This window comes from Hypanus sabinus, chromosome 29, assembly GCF_030144855.1.
Source record: "Hypanus sabinus isolate sHypSab1 chromosome 29, sHypSab1.hap1, whole genome shotgun sequence".
In the NCBI taxonomy this organism is placed as follows: Eukaryota; Metazoa; Chordata; class Chondrichthyes; order Myliobatiformes; family Dasyatidae; genus Hypanus; species Hypanus sabinus.
The window spans coordinates 6,630,222-6,648,131 of record NC_082734.1 but is presented as its reverse complement, the minus strand read 5'-3'; the positions used below and the strand labels follow the sequence as shown (position 1 = coordinate 6,648,131).

The window sequence follows — 17,910 nt, the reverse complement described above, 5'->3', positions numbered from 1 at the left end:
TATCATTACACCAAGTACAATGTAGTGTAGTTATTTTTAAGAATTATTTAGCCTCAGTTGCTTCATGTGGGCAGTTTAATGCACACCAGTGACAGCAAAAGGTAGAGTTATATTGTAACATTACAGGACTATTGATCCCGAGATACGAGCTTGAATTCCCTGCAAGTGCATGAGGGGAAATTAAATTAAGGTACAAATATTGAACTAGTAAAAGAGATAATCTCAGCAACGGTGACCACAAAACTACTGCTTACTGCTAAACCTATATCTGGTTTACCAGTGTCCTTAATGCTTTCCATATCCAGTGTGTCTCCCAAAGTTCAAAGTTCAGAGTAAGTTTATTATCAAAGTATTTAAATGTCACCACATACAACCCTGAGATTCATTTTCTTGCAGGCATACTCAATAAATCCAATACCCATAATAGAATCAATGAAAGACAACACCAACAGGGTGGACAACAAGTCTTCAAAAGACATCAAACCTTGCAAATACAAAAAGAAATAAAGAATAATAATAAATAAATAAGCAATAAATATTGAGAAGGTGAGATGAAAAGTCCTTGAGAGTGAGTCCATAGCTTGTGGGAACATTTCAATGATGGGTTAACAGACAGACAGACAGACAGACAGACATACTTTATTGATCCCGAGGGAAATTGGGTTTCATTACAGCCGCACCACAAATAGTGAAGAAATATAGCAATATAAAACTATAAATAATTAAATAATAATAAGTTAATTATGCCAAGTGGAAATAAGTCCAGGACCAACCTATTGGCTCAGGGTGTCTGACACTCCGAGGGAGGAGCTGTAAGGTTTGATGGCCACAGGCAGGAATGACTTCCTATGACACTCAGTGTTACGTCTCAGTGGAATGAGTCTCTGACTGAATGTACTCCTGTGCCTAACCAGTACATTATGGAGTGGATGGGAGTCATTGTCCAAGATGGCGTGCAAGATGCAAGTGAATTTAAATGAAGTTATCATGGTTGAGGGCTAATAACTGTTCCTGAATCTGTTGGTGTGAGACCTGAGGCTCTTATACCTTCTTTCTGATGGCAGCAGTGAGAAGAGAGCATGGCCTGGATGGAGGGGGCCCTTGGTGATGGATGCTGCTTTCTTCTGACAGCACTCCATGTAGATGTGCTCAATGGTGTGGAGAGCCTTACCCATGATGAACTGGGCCATATCCACTACTTTTTGTAGGATTTTCTGTTTAAGGGCATTGACGTTTCCGTTCCAGGCTGTGATGCAGCCAGTCATTATACTCTTGAGCACACAGCTGTAGATGAAGGGGTAAAACTCAGTCTGACTCCTTCCTCAGTTTAGGAGTAATTAGGGTTTAGCTCCCCGCTTTGCTCGCTTGATTCTTATGGCTGTGAGGCTAAGCACAGTCCCAATACCATATTCAAGTCTGCTGATGATACATCATGGGCCAACTCAAAGGTGGTGATGAATCAGCACACAGGAGGGAGATCGGAAATCTGGCTGAGTGGTGCCACAACAACACCCTCTCACTCAACGTCAGCAAGACCAAGGAGGATTATTGACTTCAGGAGCAGGATCTCCAAGTGCTAGTCCTCATCAGTGGAGAGGGTCGGCAATTGTAAATTGCTCAGTGCCATCACTGCAGAGCGTCTGTCCAGTGTTAGGGTGATTATCTCCAGGAAAACAAATCTCAGGGTTGTAATGGTGACAAAAATATACTTTGAACTTATACATTCATATAATGTATACATACAACAGCAAGCATCAAGTATTGGAATATGTCTGAAGTCATGAAGGCAATTACACTCAGCGGTCACTATATTAGGTACCCCCCCCCCCCCCCATATTTAATGAAGTGGCCACTGAGTGTATGTTCACGGGCTGCTGCTGCCGTAGCCCATCCGTTTCAAAATTCGACGTGTTGTGCAACTGTAGATGGTCTTCTTCATACCACTGTTGTAACGTGTGGTTATTTGAGTTACTGTCGCCTTCCTGTCAGCTTGAACCAGTCTGGCCATTCTCCTCCAATCTCTCTCATTAACAAGGCATTTTCACCCATGGACCTGCTGCTTACTGCATGTTTCTTTCTGCTTTTTGCACTGCTGGTGAAACTCTAGAGGCTGTTGTGCATGAACATCCCGGGAGATCAGCAGTTTCTGAGATACTCAAACCACCCCATCTGGCACCAACAATCATTCTACGGTCAAAGTCACTTTGATCAAATTTCTTCCCCATTCTGATGTTTGGTCTGAACAACAACTGAACCTCTTGACCATGTCTGCATGCTTTTATGCATTGACTTGCTGCCACATGATTGGCTGATTAGATATTTACATGGACAAGCAGGTGTACAGGTATATCTAATAATGTTTCAATTCAGTGGGCTCATTGGGACTGAGTGCATGTCAATAAGTACACAGGGAAAAATCATCCATTCAACCTGCTCTGACCATGAGATACAGGAGTAGAATTAGGCAATTTGTCTCACCGAGTCTGCTCTGCCATTTCATCATGGCTGATCCATTTTCCTCTCAGCCCCAATCTCCTGCTTTCTCCTCATATCCCTTCATGCCCTGATCAATCAAGAATCTATCCACCTTTGTCTTAAACATACGTAAAGACTTGGTCTCCTCAGCTGCCTGTAGCAAAGAATTCCATAGATTTACGACCCTCTGGCTAAAAAATTCCTCCTCACCTCCATTCTAAAAGGAGGCCCCTCTATTCTGAGGCTGTGTCCTCTGGTCTTAGACTCCCCCACCAAAGGAAACATCTACTCTATCAAGGCCTTCAATAGGTTTAAATTAGGTCACCCTCAATCTTCTGAATTCTAGTTAATATAGGCCCAGAGCCATCAAATGCTCTTCATTTGACAAGTCATTTAATCTTGCATGTTTGCTTTGTGTTTGAGAAATGCTGTTTACTTTGTTTTAACGCCTGGGTTCTCTATTGCAGGGAATAAATTCAATGAAGATGAGGCACATGGGCTTGCAATTCCTGAAGGTTTTATTAATTCTCGTGTCTCATGTGGTTTGGGCGAAAGGAATCCTGAAGAGCAACCCCACCCTGAACATTGCCGTGATCCTCGGAGGCACATCCTGCGAGATGGACATCAAAGACGTTCTGAACAAAGATGATTTCCAACACTTGCCCATTGACCCCAACGTGGTACAGGTCACGGTCAACGAGACCGACCCCAAGAGCATCATCACACGCGTGTGCGACCTCATGTCCGGGATGAAGATGCACGGCGTGGTGTTTGGTGACGACACCGATCACGAGTCCATTGCAGAAATTTTGGATTTTATTTCCGCTCAGACTATGATCCCAATTCTTGGAATACACGGTGGTTCTTCGATGATTATGGCAGACAAGGTAAGAACTGGTTCTTTCCCTGTTTGTGCTATGATTGGTGGAAAAGTCTGGATACTTTCTGTTGATACCCATCCCAGGATTGGATGGAATAAGCAATCCTATAACACACAATCTACAAGTAACTGTTATGTACATTGATTGTATGTACATACACTGACATTTAATAATGCAGATGTATTGGTGACGGAGTGGGTTAGAGGGTGGAGGTATTAATCAGCCTGGTGACCTGAGGGAAGTTCTTTTTTGAGTCTTGTTGCCCTGGTGTGTATGCTGCGTAGCCTCTTCCTTGATGGGCGTGGGACAAACAGTCCATAAGCAAGGTGGGTGGCCTTCATAATGTTGCTGACCTTTTTTTCTCTGGCTCCTTTCTGCATATATGTGCTTGATGGCGCTTGCAGCGTTGTTGGGAAGTTTTGCCTACCTGTTGTAGGTGCCTTCCTGCCTGCTGCAATACAGTTTTCGCTCCACACAGTGACGTGGCATGTTCGGATGCCCTCCACTGTGCGTCTGCAGAAGGTCACGACTGTCGATGCGTGGAGCCCAGCTCTCTTCCACCTTCCTCAGGAAGTACAGGGTTGACGAGCTTTCTCGGCTGTGGAGGACTTGTTCTGGCACCGCGAGACGTCGTACGAGATGGGCACTCCCAGGGGTTTGAAACCTTGTAGTTTCCACTGCTGAGCCGCCGATATAAAGGTGGTGTGGGTTTTCCTGCAGGCAGTAACCATCTCCTTTGCCTTGTCGGCATCAAGGAAGAGGTTATTTCGTTGGCATCAGGACTTGGGCACTTGCACCTCCTCTCTGTAGGTCATCTCATTGTCGTTGGTGAAGAACCCCCACCACGATCGTGACATTGATGAAACTGACAATGTGATTGCTCAGGTATTTGGCTTGCAGACATGAAAAAGTTTAGAAAATGGCATCCTTGAGAAGGACAGATGATAAGTTGTTCTGGAGGATGCAACAAGCATCATCAGTTCACTGTGTAATGAACAGAATGGGCCTCACTTTGCTCTGTGATTCTAGGATGACATCAAACTCGAAAGGGTGCAGAGAAAGTTTCAGTGATGTTACTGTAACTGAAAGATTTTACTTCACTGGGGAGGTTGAAGTCCATTGTCTCCAGGCCCAAGTTCACATGTGCCGGAACCTGGGATTAGGGGACTGTATTTGTTTGGGGAAGGGGGCTTGATTTTGCCATTGTTGTCTATTGCTTGTTGTGCTCTGTGTTGTTCTGTGAGCATGCTATGTTGGTGCTGGAATGTGTGTCGACACTTGTGAGATGCCCCCAGTAGGTCCACAGGTGCGTAGGCTGTTTACACAAATGATGGATTTTACCAGATGTTTTGATAGACTCATGACTAGTAAACTTCAATCTTAAACCTTGATTTAAACCTTTTGTTTAAACCTTGAAACAAAAGACTGAGGCTTTTGTTTTACCCTGAAGCACAGTTTAAAACTACAGTACCGTAGTTGTTAGCGTAAAATTATTAGAGCTCAGCGTGTTCCAGAGATCAGAGTTCAATTCCAGCGTCCTCTATAAGGAGTCTGTGTACATCTTCCCCATGGAATGTGTAGCTTTCCTCTGGGGTCTCTGGTTTCCTCCCACAGTTCAAAGTCATACCAGTTAAGGTTAATTGGTTATTGTAAATGGTCCTGTGATTAGTTTAGGGTTAAATAGGAGTCGTTGTGTGTTGCTATGGCAGCACAGCTTGAAGGGCCTACTCAAAGTTCAAAGTAAATTTTATTATCGGAGTACATATATGTCACCACATACAACCTTAAGATTCATTCTCCCGCAGGCATACTTGGCAACTCTGTAGAATAGTAACTATAACAGGATCAATGAAAGATCAACCAAGGTGTAGAAGACAACAAACTGTGCAAATGCAAATATAAATAAATAGCAATAAGTAACTAGAACATGAGATAAAGAGTCCTTAAAGTGAGATCATTGGTTGTGGGAACATCACAATGGACGGGCAAGTGAGTGTAGTCATCTGCTTTTGTTCAAGAGCCTGATGGTTGAGGGGTAGTAACAGTGCTTGAACCTGGTAGTGTGAGTCCTGGGGCTCTTGTACCTTCTACCTGATGGCACCAGTGAGAAAAAAACATGGCCTGGGTAGTGGGGATCTCTCATGATGATAATGGCTCCGTGCTGTATCCCTAAATAAAATAAAATAAAATAAGATACATAAAGGGACCCGAGATGAAGCTTTTTCACTCAAGCAGGGTAGGGAGGAGGGGGTATATGGAACGAGCTGCCAGATAAGGCCAGAGAAAGCTAGATAGCAAAATTTTTGAAGGATATAGGCCAATTGCAGACGGATAGGACTATCCCCAGTGGACATCTTCATGGGCACATTGATGAGTTTTGCTGAATGATCCGAGACTCAGACACACAGTTTTTTTTAAGCCAGCGGAGAGAGGTACCCTTCCACTGAGTACTGGGGGTTACATCCACTAAACGCTGGAAGAACTCAAAAGGTCACGCCACGTCTATGGAGAGGAATAGGCAGTTGACATTTTCATCAGAAGGTCTTGGCTCGAAACATCAACTCTTATTCCTCTCCATTGATGCTGCCTGACCTGCTAAGTTCCTCCAGCTTTTTAAATTCAAGATTCAAGAGACAAGATTGTTTAATGTCATTTCCAGTACACAAGTGTAAAAGGGAATGAGCTACTCTGGATCTAATGCAGCACAACAAACCCACAGTAAGATAAAGAACAGAATAATAAAAAAACACAGTAAATATAAATACATAAGATCAGTTATGTACGTAAAATTGATTGTATGCACTTAGGTAACGTTGGGCACAAGAGTGTTTGTACAAAAGGTAACTGTCAAGGGATGGCAGAGTAGTGGTGGTCGGCAGTGTGGAGGAGTGGAGGTGCTGACCAGCTTTACTGCTTGGGGGAAGGGACTGTTTTTGAGTCTGGTGGCCCAGATGTGGATGCTACGTAGCCTCCTCCCTGATGAGAGTGTGTTACTCTGGATTTCCGATATCTGCAGGATCTTTCGTGTTATGGATTTCCTCCCGAGGTGATGATGTGCCAACTGATTGGACTGACATAACTACCTAACTGATTAAATTATTTGCGGCCGCACAATGGGATAGATTCCGCTGGGCCAAGCACGGTGCCCAGGGAGCTTGTGCTCCCTATCCCTTGATGCTCAGCTGGGCCCTATGTTCAAAATTTAAAGTTCAAAGTAAATTTAGTATCGAAGTACATTTATGTTGCCATATACCATACCGAGAAATATCCGCATACTCTCCTGCCGAAGGATTTCGGTCTGAAATGTCGACCGTTTGCTCTTTTCCATAGATGCTGCCTGGCCTGCTGAGTTCCTCCAGCACTTTGGGTGTTTTACTATCCTGAAATTCATTTTCTTGCTGGCCCGCTCAATAAATCAAATGACCGCAATAGAGTCAATGAACGAGTGCACCAATAGGGTGGACAACCAATGTGTAAAAAGTACCAAACTGTGCAAATACAGAGAGAAAGAAAGAGATAGAAATAATAATAATGATATTATATATATTAATATACTGTATGTATTAATATATACACATTAATAGATCTCAACAATTTTCTTAAAAATCCTGAAGACGCACCTGATGTTCTGCAGAAGCTAAACCATATCTCTTACCTAAAGGGGAAATCATAAATGACCCTTCAAAACATCTTCCTATTACTTGTTTACAAACTATATATAAAATTGTAGCATCATGCATCTTGCAACTAATCACCACTCACTTCGATAACCACAATATACTCACAGAAGAGCAGAAAGGATGCCTTAGGGGTATGAAAGGATGTAAAGAACATCTGATAATAGATTCCGTAATTCTAAATCAAGCCCGGTGGAAAAACAGAAATCTTTCGTGTTGCTACATTGACTACCAGAAAACATTTGATTCTGTCTCACACTCATGGTTAATAGAAGCTCTTAATATATATGAACTACACCAAATACTTGTTAAATTCCTACAACATCTGATGAAGCATTGGCTACTGTAATCACCCTATCTATTAACAACCAAAAAAGAACAACCATGGTTATTAAACTAAACTGAGGCATTTTTCAGGGCGACTCTCTAACCCCCACTATGGTTTTGTCGAGCTTTAAACCTGCTCTCTACTGAAACTGATGAAAATAGAGTATCAAATCAGAGACAACCAAACAAATCATACCTTGACTCACCTTCTATAGGTGGATGATTTGAAATTATATGCTCCATCATCAGTAAAGTGAAAACAATTAATTCAAATAGTAGAGCTATTTTCCAGAGATATAAGCATGAACTCTGGACTAGATAAGTGCAGAACATTAAACATAAAGAAGGGTGTGACAGAGCTAATTGAAAATAAAACAGAGCAGCAGGATGCAATACAACCGATGGATGGAATGAAATTTACAAGTATCTGGGATACCAACAAACAGAGAAAATAGATCACAATGCAATAAAAGGAAAACTTTCTACAAGAGTTTACTTCAAGGCTTAAGAAAATATGCCAAATAGAACAAAGGCAATAAACATTTCTGCTCTACCCATATTAATGTAGATTTTTTTGGCATAATATGGTCTGAAAACCAGTCTGGAAAATTTACAAAGAAAAATAAAAATTGAAATGACAGACTCTAGAAAACACTATGTACACTTGAACACACTTAGTTAACACTAACGAGGACAGAAGGAGGAAGAGGGATAACAAGACATTAAAAAATTATGCAATGAACTTCATCAATATATACCTTCATCAATAAGAACAGAACTCAGCACTCCATGTGAGCACATGTAATCCCGAAAAGAAGTCCACACCACTAAACTTAAATGAAAACACAGCCCAGGAAAATGAAGAAATTGTCACCTCAGAAGGAGAAGTGAACCAATGGGAGAGCAGGACCCTCCATGGAAGACATCCCCATGATCTGAACAGACCAGATTTTGACAAGGAAACTTCGAATGCTTGGCTCAGAGTTGGAGACCTCTTCCCAGAAACAGAGGGGTTTCCTTTTGGCAATATAGAACCAGGTGGCTAACAGAAGGAAATGATGAAAAATACATAATAAAAGACCAACAAATTCAAGACGGTAAATGCAGAAGATGCAAAGAGAAACCAGAAACAATCCAGCACATTGCAGGGTCCAGCAGCAGTTTAACTCAATCAAACACAGGCACAATCAAACATAATGGTCCAAAATCTTGCTTTAAAATACGGTCATAAATGACTCCATATAGTAATATACACAAGCATGATCCAGTTTTATAATCAGAGTCCCACAAATTATATTATGACTGATCCATTATTACAGATGGGACAATCAATAATAACCATCTGGATATAATAATACAGGATAAACAGGCATGAACAACTTACTTAATAAATATCGCCATTCCATACACACATAACTTACAGAAATCACTGAGTGAAAAACACCAGAAATATGCTGAATTAAAAGAGGAAATTGAAAGACTATGGAACATGAACAGGGTATACATTGTCCCGATGGTAATGTCTACAACTGGTATTATCCCAAAGTCATTACATAATTGCATTAAACAATTAGGTTTACACAACAATATTTATGTAAATCTTCAGAAAGCCTCAATATTAAACTCCACTAAAGTAGTCTGGAAGTTCCTAGCAATTGAGAATGAGTGTACTTGGCTATGCCCCTACCTCAGGTTTTACTAGATTGAGCTGAGAAAAAAAAACAATAAATATCAAGAACATGAGATGAAGAACCCTTGAAAATGAGTCCATAGATTGTGGGAAAAGTTCAGTGATGGGGCAAGTAAAGTTGAGTGAAGCCTGATGGTTGAGGGGTAATAACTGTTCCTGAACCTGGTGGTGAGCCTTGAGCCTCCTGTACCTTCTTCCTATTTGTAGCAGTAAGAAGAGAGCATGAACTCTTCAAGGTGGGGTTCCTTTATGATGGATGCTCCTTTCCTGTAACAATGCCCCATGTAGATGTCCTCAATGATGGGGAGGGCTTTACCCATGATGATATCCACTACTTTCTGTAGGATTTTCTGTTTAAGGTCATTGGTGCTTCCATACCAGGCCGTGATGCAGCCAGTCAATGTACTCTCCTCTCCATATCTATAGAAGTTTGTCAAAGTTTTAGATGACATGCAGAACTTTCGCAAACTCCTAAGGAAGTAGTATCACTGCCGTGCCTTCTTCATGATTGCACTTATGAGCTGGGCCCAGGGCAGGTCCTCTGAAATGATAACACAGGAATTTAAAGTCACTAGCCCTCCCCACCTCTGATAGACAATAGACAATAGGTGCAGGTGTAGGCCACTCATCCTTTTGAACCAGCACCACCGCTCAATATGATCATGCACAATCAGTACCCTGTTCCTGCCTTCTCCTCACATCCTTTGACTCCGCTATCTATAAGAGCTCTATCTAACTCTCTCTTGAAAGCATCCAGAGAATTGGCCTCCACTGCCTTCTGAGGCAGAGCATTCCATAGATCCACAGCTCTCTGGGTGAAAAAGGTTTTCCTCAACTCTGTTCTAAATGGCCTGCTCCTTATTCTTAAACTGTGGCCTCTGGTTCTGGACTCTCCCAACATCGGAAACATGCTTCCTGCCTCAAGCATGTCCAATCCCTTAATAATCTTATATGTTTCAATCAGATCCCCTCTCATCCTTCTAAATTCCAGTGTATACAAGCCCAGTCGCTCCAATCTTTCAACGTATGACAGTCCTGTCATCCCAGGAATCAACCTGGTGAACCTACACTGCACTCCCTGATCCCCTGATGAGGACTGGATGAGGGACCTCTGGTCTCCCTCTCCTGAAATCAATCAGTTCCTTGGTCTTGCTGACATTGGGTGAGAGGTCGTCATGGCACAACTCAGCCAGATTTTCAGTTTCCCTCATATATGCTGATTCCTCACCGCCTTTGATTCGGCCAGTAACAGTGGCGTCATCAGCCAACGTGAATGTGGCACAGGGGCTGCACTTAGCAGCACAGTCATAACATGTAAAGTGAGTGGAACAGGGGGCTAATCACACAGCCTTGTGGTGCTCTTGTGCTGATGGAGGTCATAGAGGAGATGTCGTCAATCCGAACTGACTGGGGTCTGTGAGTGAAGAAATTGAGGATCCGGTTGCACAATAAGGTATTGAGGCCGAGGACTCAATGTGGAAGGACAGTCTTTCTGGCTGTCTGCACCCCAGAGCCAGATGGTGTCGTCCAAACAGCAGCGAAGCCTTAGGAGGTGTTCTGGGCTTAGACAGAAGGTATCGCTGGTGGTGGGTCTCTGCCACCTGTTAAAGCTATCAGCGATCTTTACAGTTTTTAAATGTCTCTGATTATCAGGGCCATCTAAAAACTAGTCAGATAAAGAAAGTAATTAATATAAATAAATGAAGGCATTGAACACTTAGAAATCATTTAAAATGTTAATCAGAATTGGAATGAGTTTTATTATCACTGGCATAAAATGTGTTACTTTGCAGCAGTACAGTGCAGGCATAAAACCTTACAATAAGTTACAATCAGAGTATGTAAAAAATAAATTGATCTTGCAAATGAGATCAAAGTAGTGAGGTCATGTTCATTGGTTAGTTGTGTGTTGAACAGATGGTGGAGGGGAAGAAACCGTTCCTGAAGTGAGTGCCTTCAGGCTCCTGAACCACCTCCCTGATGGTAGCAATGAGAAGAGGGCATCTTTCATGATGGATGCCACTTTTTTGAGCTATCACCTTTTAAAGGTGTCTATGATGTTGGGGAGGCTAGTGGCCTAGATGGAGCTGGCTGAGTTTACAACACTTCGCAGCTTTTTCTGATCCCGGGCAGTGGCCCCTCCATCCCAGACAGTGATGAAACGAGTCAGAATACTCCCCACAGTACATCTCTAGAAATTTGCTAAGAAAGCCAAAAATAATTGAAAGTTAACTGACCCTCCAGCTAGCCAACCCATTTCCAAAGCCAGGCCTGATGTCAGAAGAGTCAAGTCTCAAAACATCAACCATCCACTCCCTCCACAGATGCCGCCTGACCCACCGGCTCTTCGTGAGTTACTCTGGATTCCAGCATTTGCAGTTTCTTGTGTCTCCATAAATTCAAAACCGTCCAAGTGGATGTCTTTGTTAAACACTAGTCTGTTTCAACAACTACAAGCAGTAATGGTGGAATTTTTAAAAAAAGTTTTTTACAATTTTTTAGAGTTTTTTTAGGTTCATAGGGTTGGATTTGGGGACAGAGAGGGAAATTAGGAGTCAGGGGCAAGGCTGTGGGGGAATTAGAGGACCGGCCGGAGTTGAAGGCAACTGGTAAGGGAGTGGTCAGACGTTGGGCCAGCAGGACGGAGAGAATGTTCAGGGTCCTGTAACTGGTGACAACAGAGTTCAAGGCCTAATTTTGGGGTCTTGTCATTGGCGAGTCTCCATTTGAGGCCTCAAGGTCAGGCCCTCATTCAGATTCCTTGTTCAAAGTTATAAGTAAATTTATTAACAAAGTACATACGTGTCAGCATATACAATCCTGAGATTCATTTCCTCGTGGTCATACTCAATAAGTCCATAATGGAATAATAGCCATAACAGAATCAATACCAACTTGGGCGTTCAATGTCATTCATCATCACCTGTGAGTTCTGGGTCAATACTGAAGATCGAAGCCTGAAATATGATTTAAAGTCCGGATCGAAGACCAAAGGTCAATTGGAGGTCCAGATCAAAGTCTGAACGTCAATCAGACATATAGATTGAAGACCAAAAGTCAACTGGAGGTCTGGAACAAAGTATGAAGTTCCATTGGAAGTCTAGAGGTCGAGGCCAGACGGCTGGACTCTGGGTCTGCAAACCTCTGCAAGTCATCTGGGGACACGGTCCCAATGTTTGTGAATCCACAAGTCTGCTGGAGGCTACAGATGGCCTGTCTTGGGGTTAGAGGGCTGTGTATCTGCATTGGTAGGGAGGAAGGGACAAGGTTTGTTTCGCTGTTGTTGCTTTGTTGCTGTTATGTTCTGTTTTGTTATGTTATGTGTCATTCTGCTGAGCACTGTGGGCATGCCATGTCAGAAACCTTGGGTGTGTTGGTCATTTACTAGCTTTTCCTTTTCAAACCTCAGGGTGAATTCTATCATATTATAATCACTGCCTCCTAAGAGTTCCTTTACTTTCGTATTAGGGAGCTTAAAATAAAGCAACCCTTAGGGGAGAAGTGATTGTAATATGATAGAATTCATCCTGCAATTTGAGAGGGAGAGGCTAAAATCAGATGTATCAGTATTACTAAAAGGAACTACAGAGGCACGAGAGAGGAGCTGGCCAAAGTTGATTGCAAGGGAACATTAGTAGGGATGACAGCAGAATAACAATGGCTGAAGTTTCTGGGAGCAATTGAGAAGGCACTGGACAGATACGCCACAAAGAAGCAGTATTCTTTGTGCTTCTTTGACCAGAAGCATATGGTCATGTTTTTTGATAGAAGGAATAAAGGTGTAGATTATTTTCTACACAGGGAGCAAATTCAGAAATCAGAGGTGCAAAGGAACTTGGGATTCCTTATCCAGGATTCCCTAAAGGTTAACTTGCAGGTTGAGTCAGTGACAGGGAAGGCAACTGCAATATTTGCATTCATTTTGAGAGGATTAGAACACAGAAACAAGGATGTAGTGCTGAGGCTTTATAAAGCATTCGTCAGACCGCACATGGAGTATTGGGAACAGTTTTGGGCCCCTTATCCAAGAAAAGATGTGCTGGCATTGGAGAGGGTCCAGAAGAGGTTCACAAGAATGATCCCAGGAATGAAGGAGTTAATATATGAAGAGATTTTGATGGCTCTGGGTCTGTGCTCACGAGAGTTTAGAAGAATGAGGGGAGGTCTCACTGAAACCTGTTGAATATTGAAAGGCCTAGATAGAATGGACGTGGAGGGGATGCTTCCTGTAGTTGGGGATTCTGGGACGAGAGGGCACAGATTCAGAATACAGGATGTCTCTTTAGAACAGAGAGGAGGAGGAATTTCTTCAGGCAGAGTATGGTGAACCTGTGGAATTCATTACCACAGGTGGCTGTGGAGGCCAAGTCGTTAGGCATACTTAAAGTGGAGGTTGATAGGTTCTTGATTAGAAATGGCATCAAAGGTTATGTGGAGAAGGCAGGAGAATGGGGTTGAGGGGCATAATAAATCAGCCATGATGGAATGACAGGGCAGGCTTAGTGGGCCAAATGGCCTAATTCTGTCCCTGTCCCTTACAGTCTTCTGGGCACATCTCACTGTACGTGTGATAAATCAAATATGAATCTGAAATCTATGTGTAGCCTGCAGTATTGATACATCGGAGCAGAGGTGAAGGTTCTGGGAGTGGCGCCGAACCCCGTAGAGCAAGCAGACACCCAGGGTCACCTTCACTCTCAGGAACCTTGCCTCAGGATCCCTCCAGGCTGTGCCACACGTGCCCAGGACTGTGTAAAACTCTGCGAAAATCACAGCCTCTCCAGTCACTCTGACTCATTCAGGTATTAAACTCAGCTGTTTCTCTAAAGTGAGCAATGCTGAGGGCAATTAAGACAACAGCCAGCAGATAATTGGCCTGGGCCGCAGTGATTGACTGATGTGACATGAACAGCTCCTTCCAAAGTCCTGACCTCTACTATTACAGACCCCTTGCTTCCTGGTATTGATCCATAGCATATAAAACCCCTGATTGAGAAGAACAAAAGGCCGACATACTTAGAAACACCTAGTAATGAAACTCCAATGCTCAGGAGTGGAAAAGTCTACAGAAGATGCTGGATACAACCCGGTCCTCCCCACCACTGAGCACACTTACAAGGAGAGCTGCCACAAGAAGGCAGCATCCATCATCGAGAAGCCCCCCACTGTCCCCGCCATCTCGCTATTATCATCGGAGGTACAGAAGCCTAACGTCCCACACCACCAGCTTCAGACTGCATCCATCAGGCTCCTGAAGCGTATGTCCAAGAACAGTTATTACCCTCTAACCATCAGCCTCCTGAACCGGTGTGGATAACTTCACTCCGCTGTAACTCTGAACTGATCCCACAACCTACAGACTCTCTTTCAAGGACTCGACAACTCATGTTTTCAGTATTTTTTTATTTTGCACAGTTTGTCTTCTTTTGCACGTTGGTTGTCAGTTTTGATTATGTATTATTTTTCATAAGCTGTATTTCTTTATTTTCCTGTAAATGCCTGCAAGAAAATGAATCTCAAGATAATATATGCACTGCGATAATAAATTTTACTTTGACTTTGAAAATAGCAGGGCTTCCAGGGTCTCTTGTTCCTAGTTAAAAAAGGCTCAACAGCTAACTGTCCCACTCCTGTATATCAGACGCATGATTTGATGCTCCCAATATGAGGGGCTGAATGGTCTCCTCTTGGTCCTGTGTAAAAGAGGCAGAGGGTTATTATTAAGATGTAGTAGCTGAACATCTGGAAAGTCATAACACAACTGAGGAGAGACAAGATGACTTTAAATGTTGCTAAATATCTGTGTCTACCACCAACACTGGCAGAATGCGCTTACTGCTTTCTGTGTAAAAAAATCCTACCCTGACATCCCCCCGTACTTTTCTCAAATTAGTTTAAGATCATGCCCCCTCATATTAGCTACTTTCGCCCTGGGGAAAATGTTTGGCCGTCCACTTTATCCATCCTCTTATAATCTTACACATCTCTAGCAAGTCACCTCTCATCCACGTTGTCTCCAAAGAGAAAAGCATGAGCTCACTCAATCTATCCTCATAAAATGTCCTTTCTAATCCAGGCAGCATCCTGGTAAATCTCCTCTGTACCTTTTCAAGTGCTTCCACGTCCTTCCTATAATGAGGCAACCAGAACTGAACACAATATTCCAAGTGTGGTCTAACCAGAGTTTTATAGACCATAAGACATAGGAGCGGAATCATGCCATTTGGCCCATTGAGTCTGCTCCGCCATTCAATCATGGCTGATCCTTTTTTCTCTCCTCCTCAACCCCAGTTCCCAGCCTTCTCCCCGTAACCTTTGATGCCATGTCCAATCAAGAACCTAACAATCTCTGCCTTAAATACACCCAGTTACCTGGCCTCCACAGCTGCATGTGGCAACAAATTCCACAAATTCACCTGCCTTTGGTTAAAGGAATTTCTCCGCATCTCTGTTTTGAATGGACACCTCTCTATCCTGAGGCTGTGCCCCTTGTCCTAGACTCTCACGCCATTGGAAACACCATTTCTACATCTACTCTGTCTAGGCCTTTCAGCATTCTGCAATGTTAGCTTGCAGCTCTTGAATTCAATCCCCCGATTAATGAAGGCCAACTCACCATAAACCTTATGAACCATCCTGTCAACTTGCATGGCAACTTTGAGGAATCTATGGATGTGAACCCCATATTCTACCTTCAAGCTCGATCTTCCAAAGAGTAAGAAGTAAGATGTCAAAAGCTGTGGCATATAAGGGGGTATGGTAGAGTCCTTTGGTAGAGATGTATCTCCACCCTGCCACCCAACTAACTTGTATAGTATTGTGTAAAAGTCTGAGGGTACACAATACTGTATATTGATAAAACAGGAAGATGGTTGGGAAACAGAAATAAGAGCATTTAGCTTTGTATTAGCTCAGTAGTTATTTGTTAACTGGAAAGATATAACATACAAAGTACTGTGCAAAAGTCTTAGGCACCCTAGCTATACGTACAGGAAGCTGGAACGCCTGAAGGAAACCATACAAATTCCTTACAGATAGCGGTGGAATTGAACCCCAGTCACTGATGCTATAATAGTGTTGGACTTACTGCTCTGTTCTGCAACAGACAGGCAGATATGGATAGACTAAGTGAGTGGGTGAAAACCAGGCAAATGGAGTTTAATTGGGGGAAGCAGGGGTTCCCAACTTTTTTTATGCCACAGAGCCTTACCATGACAAAGGGCTCTGTGGAACCCAGGTTGGGAAACCCCGAGGGGAAGTGTGAGGTCATATATTTTGGTTAGACTAATCAAAAGGTGAATTATTATCTAAATTGCAACTGTGAATGAGTGAAGTTGAAAGGGATTGAGGTGCTCTGGTGCATGAATCATAAAAACATAGTCGGCAAGCCCAATTAGGAACTAAGAAGGTATGTTTCATATTTGCTTTTATTGAGAAGGGTTTGGAGTTTAAGAATAGGGAGTTCTTGTTACAGTTGTGCAGGATATTGTTGAAGTTATACCTGGAATACTGTGCACAGTTTTGGGTGACACCTTAAAATAATGGAGTCAGTCCAGAGGAGATTCACCAGGCTAGATCTTGGGATACGAGGTTTGTCCTATCAAGAGAGTATGGATAGGTTTGCTCTATATTCTGTGGCGGCTAGAAGATTGGGGGAGGAGGGAAATAGTGGGGCAATGACCTTATTCAGACATGTAAAGTGTGTTTAACAGAGTAGATTATGAGATCTTTCCACTTGTGGGAGAATTGTAAGTACGAGGCCATAGTTGCAAAATAATTAGAACTCAGGTGTGTGGTAATTGCTTCTCAGACGGTGTGAATCTCTTGAATTCTGTGTCTGAGAAGTTGATGGAAGCCGGATCTTTGGCCATCGTTTTGTTGGAGATAAGTACTTGAAAGATTGAGCAATTGTGGGGTAATGGGGAACTGATGCAGAAGAGGTGTTGACGCAAGCATAGACCAGCCATGATTGTATTGAGTGGCAGGGCAGACTTGAAGGGCCAATTATAGCTCCTTTTCTCTTCTGTTATTTTGTAAAAATGCATTAGAGGACAAAGAAAGTCAGGAATATATTTGATATAAATCTTTTCACTCCCAATCAGTCTTGATGAAGCAACATTAAGCTATGCTTTTTATTTGTACATGAAAATACAAGATTTTAACATATTTTATTGAAAAGTGTGATAAATATAAATCACACACAGAGGAAACTGAAGTCACTTTAATTTGTATTGATGGGAATTGCTACTGTGGATAAAATTCATTCTAAGCACATTAATCATGACTCAGAAATAATATTGGATAAACCAAATCATCATCAGACCACAGACATTTAGATAAATGGTCACTGGTTTTGCTCTGAGTACGACAAGCCATTGGAGTTGGTTAGTTCACACTGAAACTGAAGCCCCGTATTTGCCACCTCTTCTCACCCTGTGTCAACTCTCTCTTTACTGTGATACAGCGCTCAAAAGACAGGGTGCCGGGAACCGAGGCGAGAGCCAACGTCCCTCGCTGTCCTCTCTCCGTGGCGCTGAGGCTATGAAGATGCCCCGGCTGCTGTGCTCCTTGCCCGCTAATATGATGAACTGATAATCGAGTCTCTGGGCCAACTCCAGGCTGCTCCAGGGCTCGGTCTGAGGACTTAATTTGGTTCGGAATGCTGTTGTTTGCTTCAATTGTTTGCTTGATTTGTGTGTATTTTTCCCATCTTAACTTGCCCATTGTGTGTTGGTCTTTTTTAAAAATCGGGTTCTTTCAGGTTTCTTGCTTCGTGGCTGCCTGTAAAGAGATGAATCTCAAGGTTGTATAATTTATACAGACTTCGATAATGTTCGAATCTTTGGAATGGGCCCATCTG

At 42.7% G+C, this 17,910-nt stretch overlaps 1 protein-coding gene across 1 annotated transcript in view; it reads left to right on the top strand.

Annotated features, from left to right (window-relative positions):
* The first annotated feature begins 2,954 nt into the window (after positions 1 to 2,954).
* The window catches only part of LOC132382754 (glutamate receptor ionotropic, NMDA 2B-like), a 332,180-nt gene continuing 317,224 nt past the window's right edge, over positions 2,955 to 17,910 (top strand). Inside the window, exon 1 of the mRNA XM_059953212.1 lies at positions 2,955 to 3,362. Within this exon, the coding sequence (XP_059809195.1) occupies positions 2,955 to 3,362 (408 nt within the window). The remainder of the gene's footprint in view (positions 3,363 to 17,910) is intronic.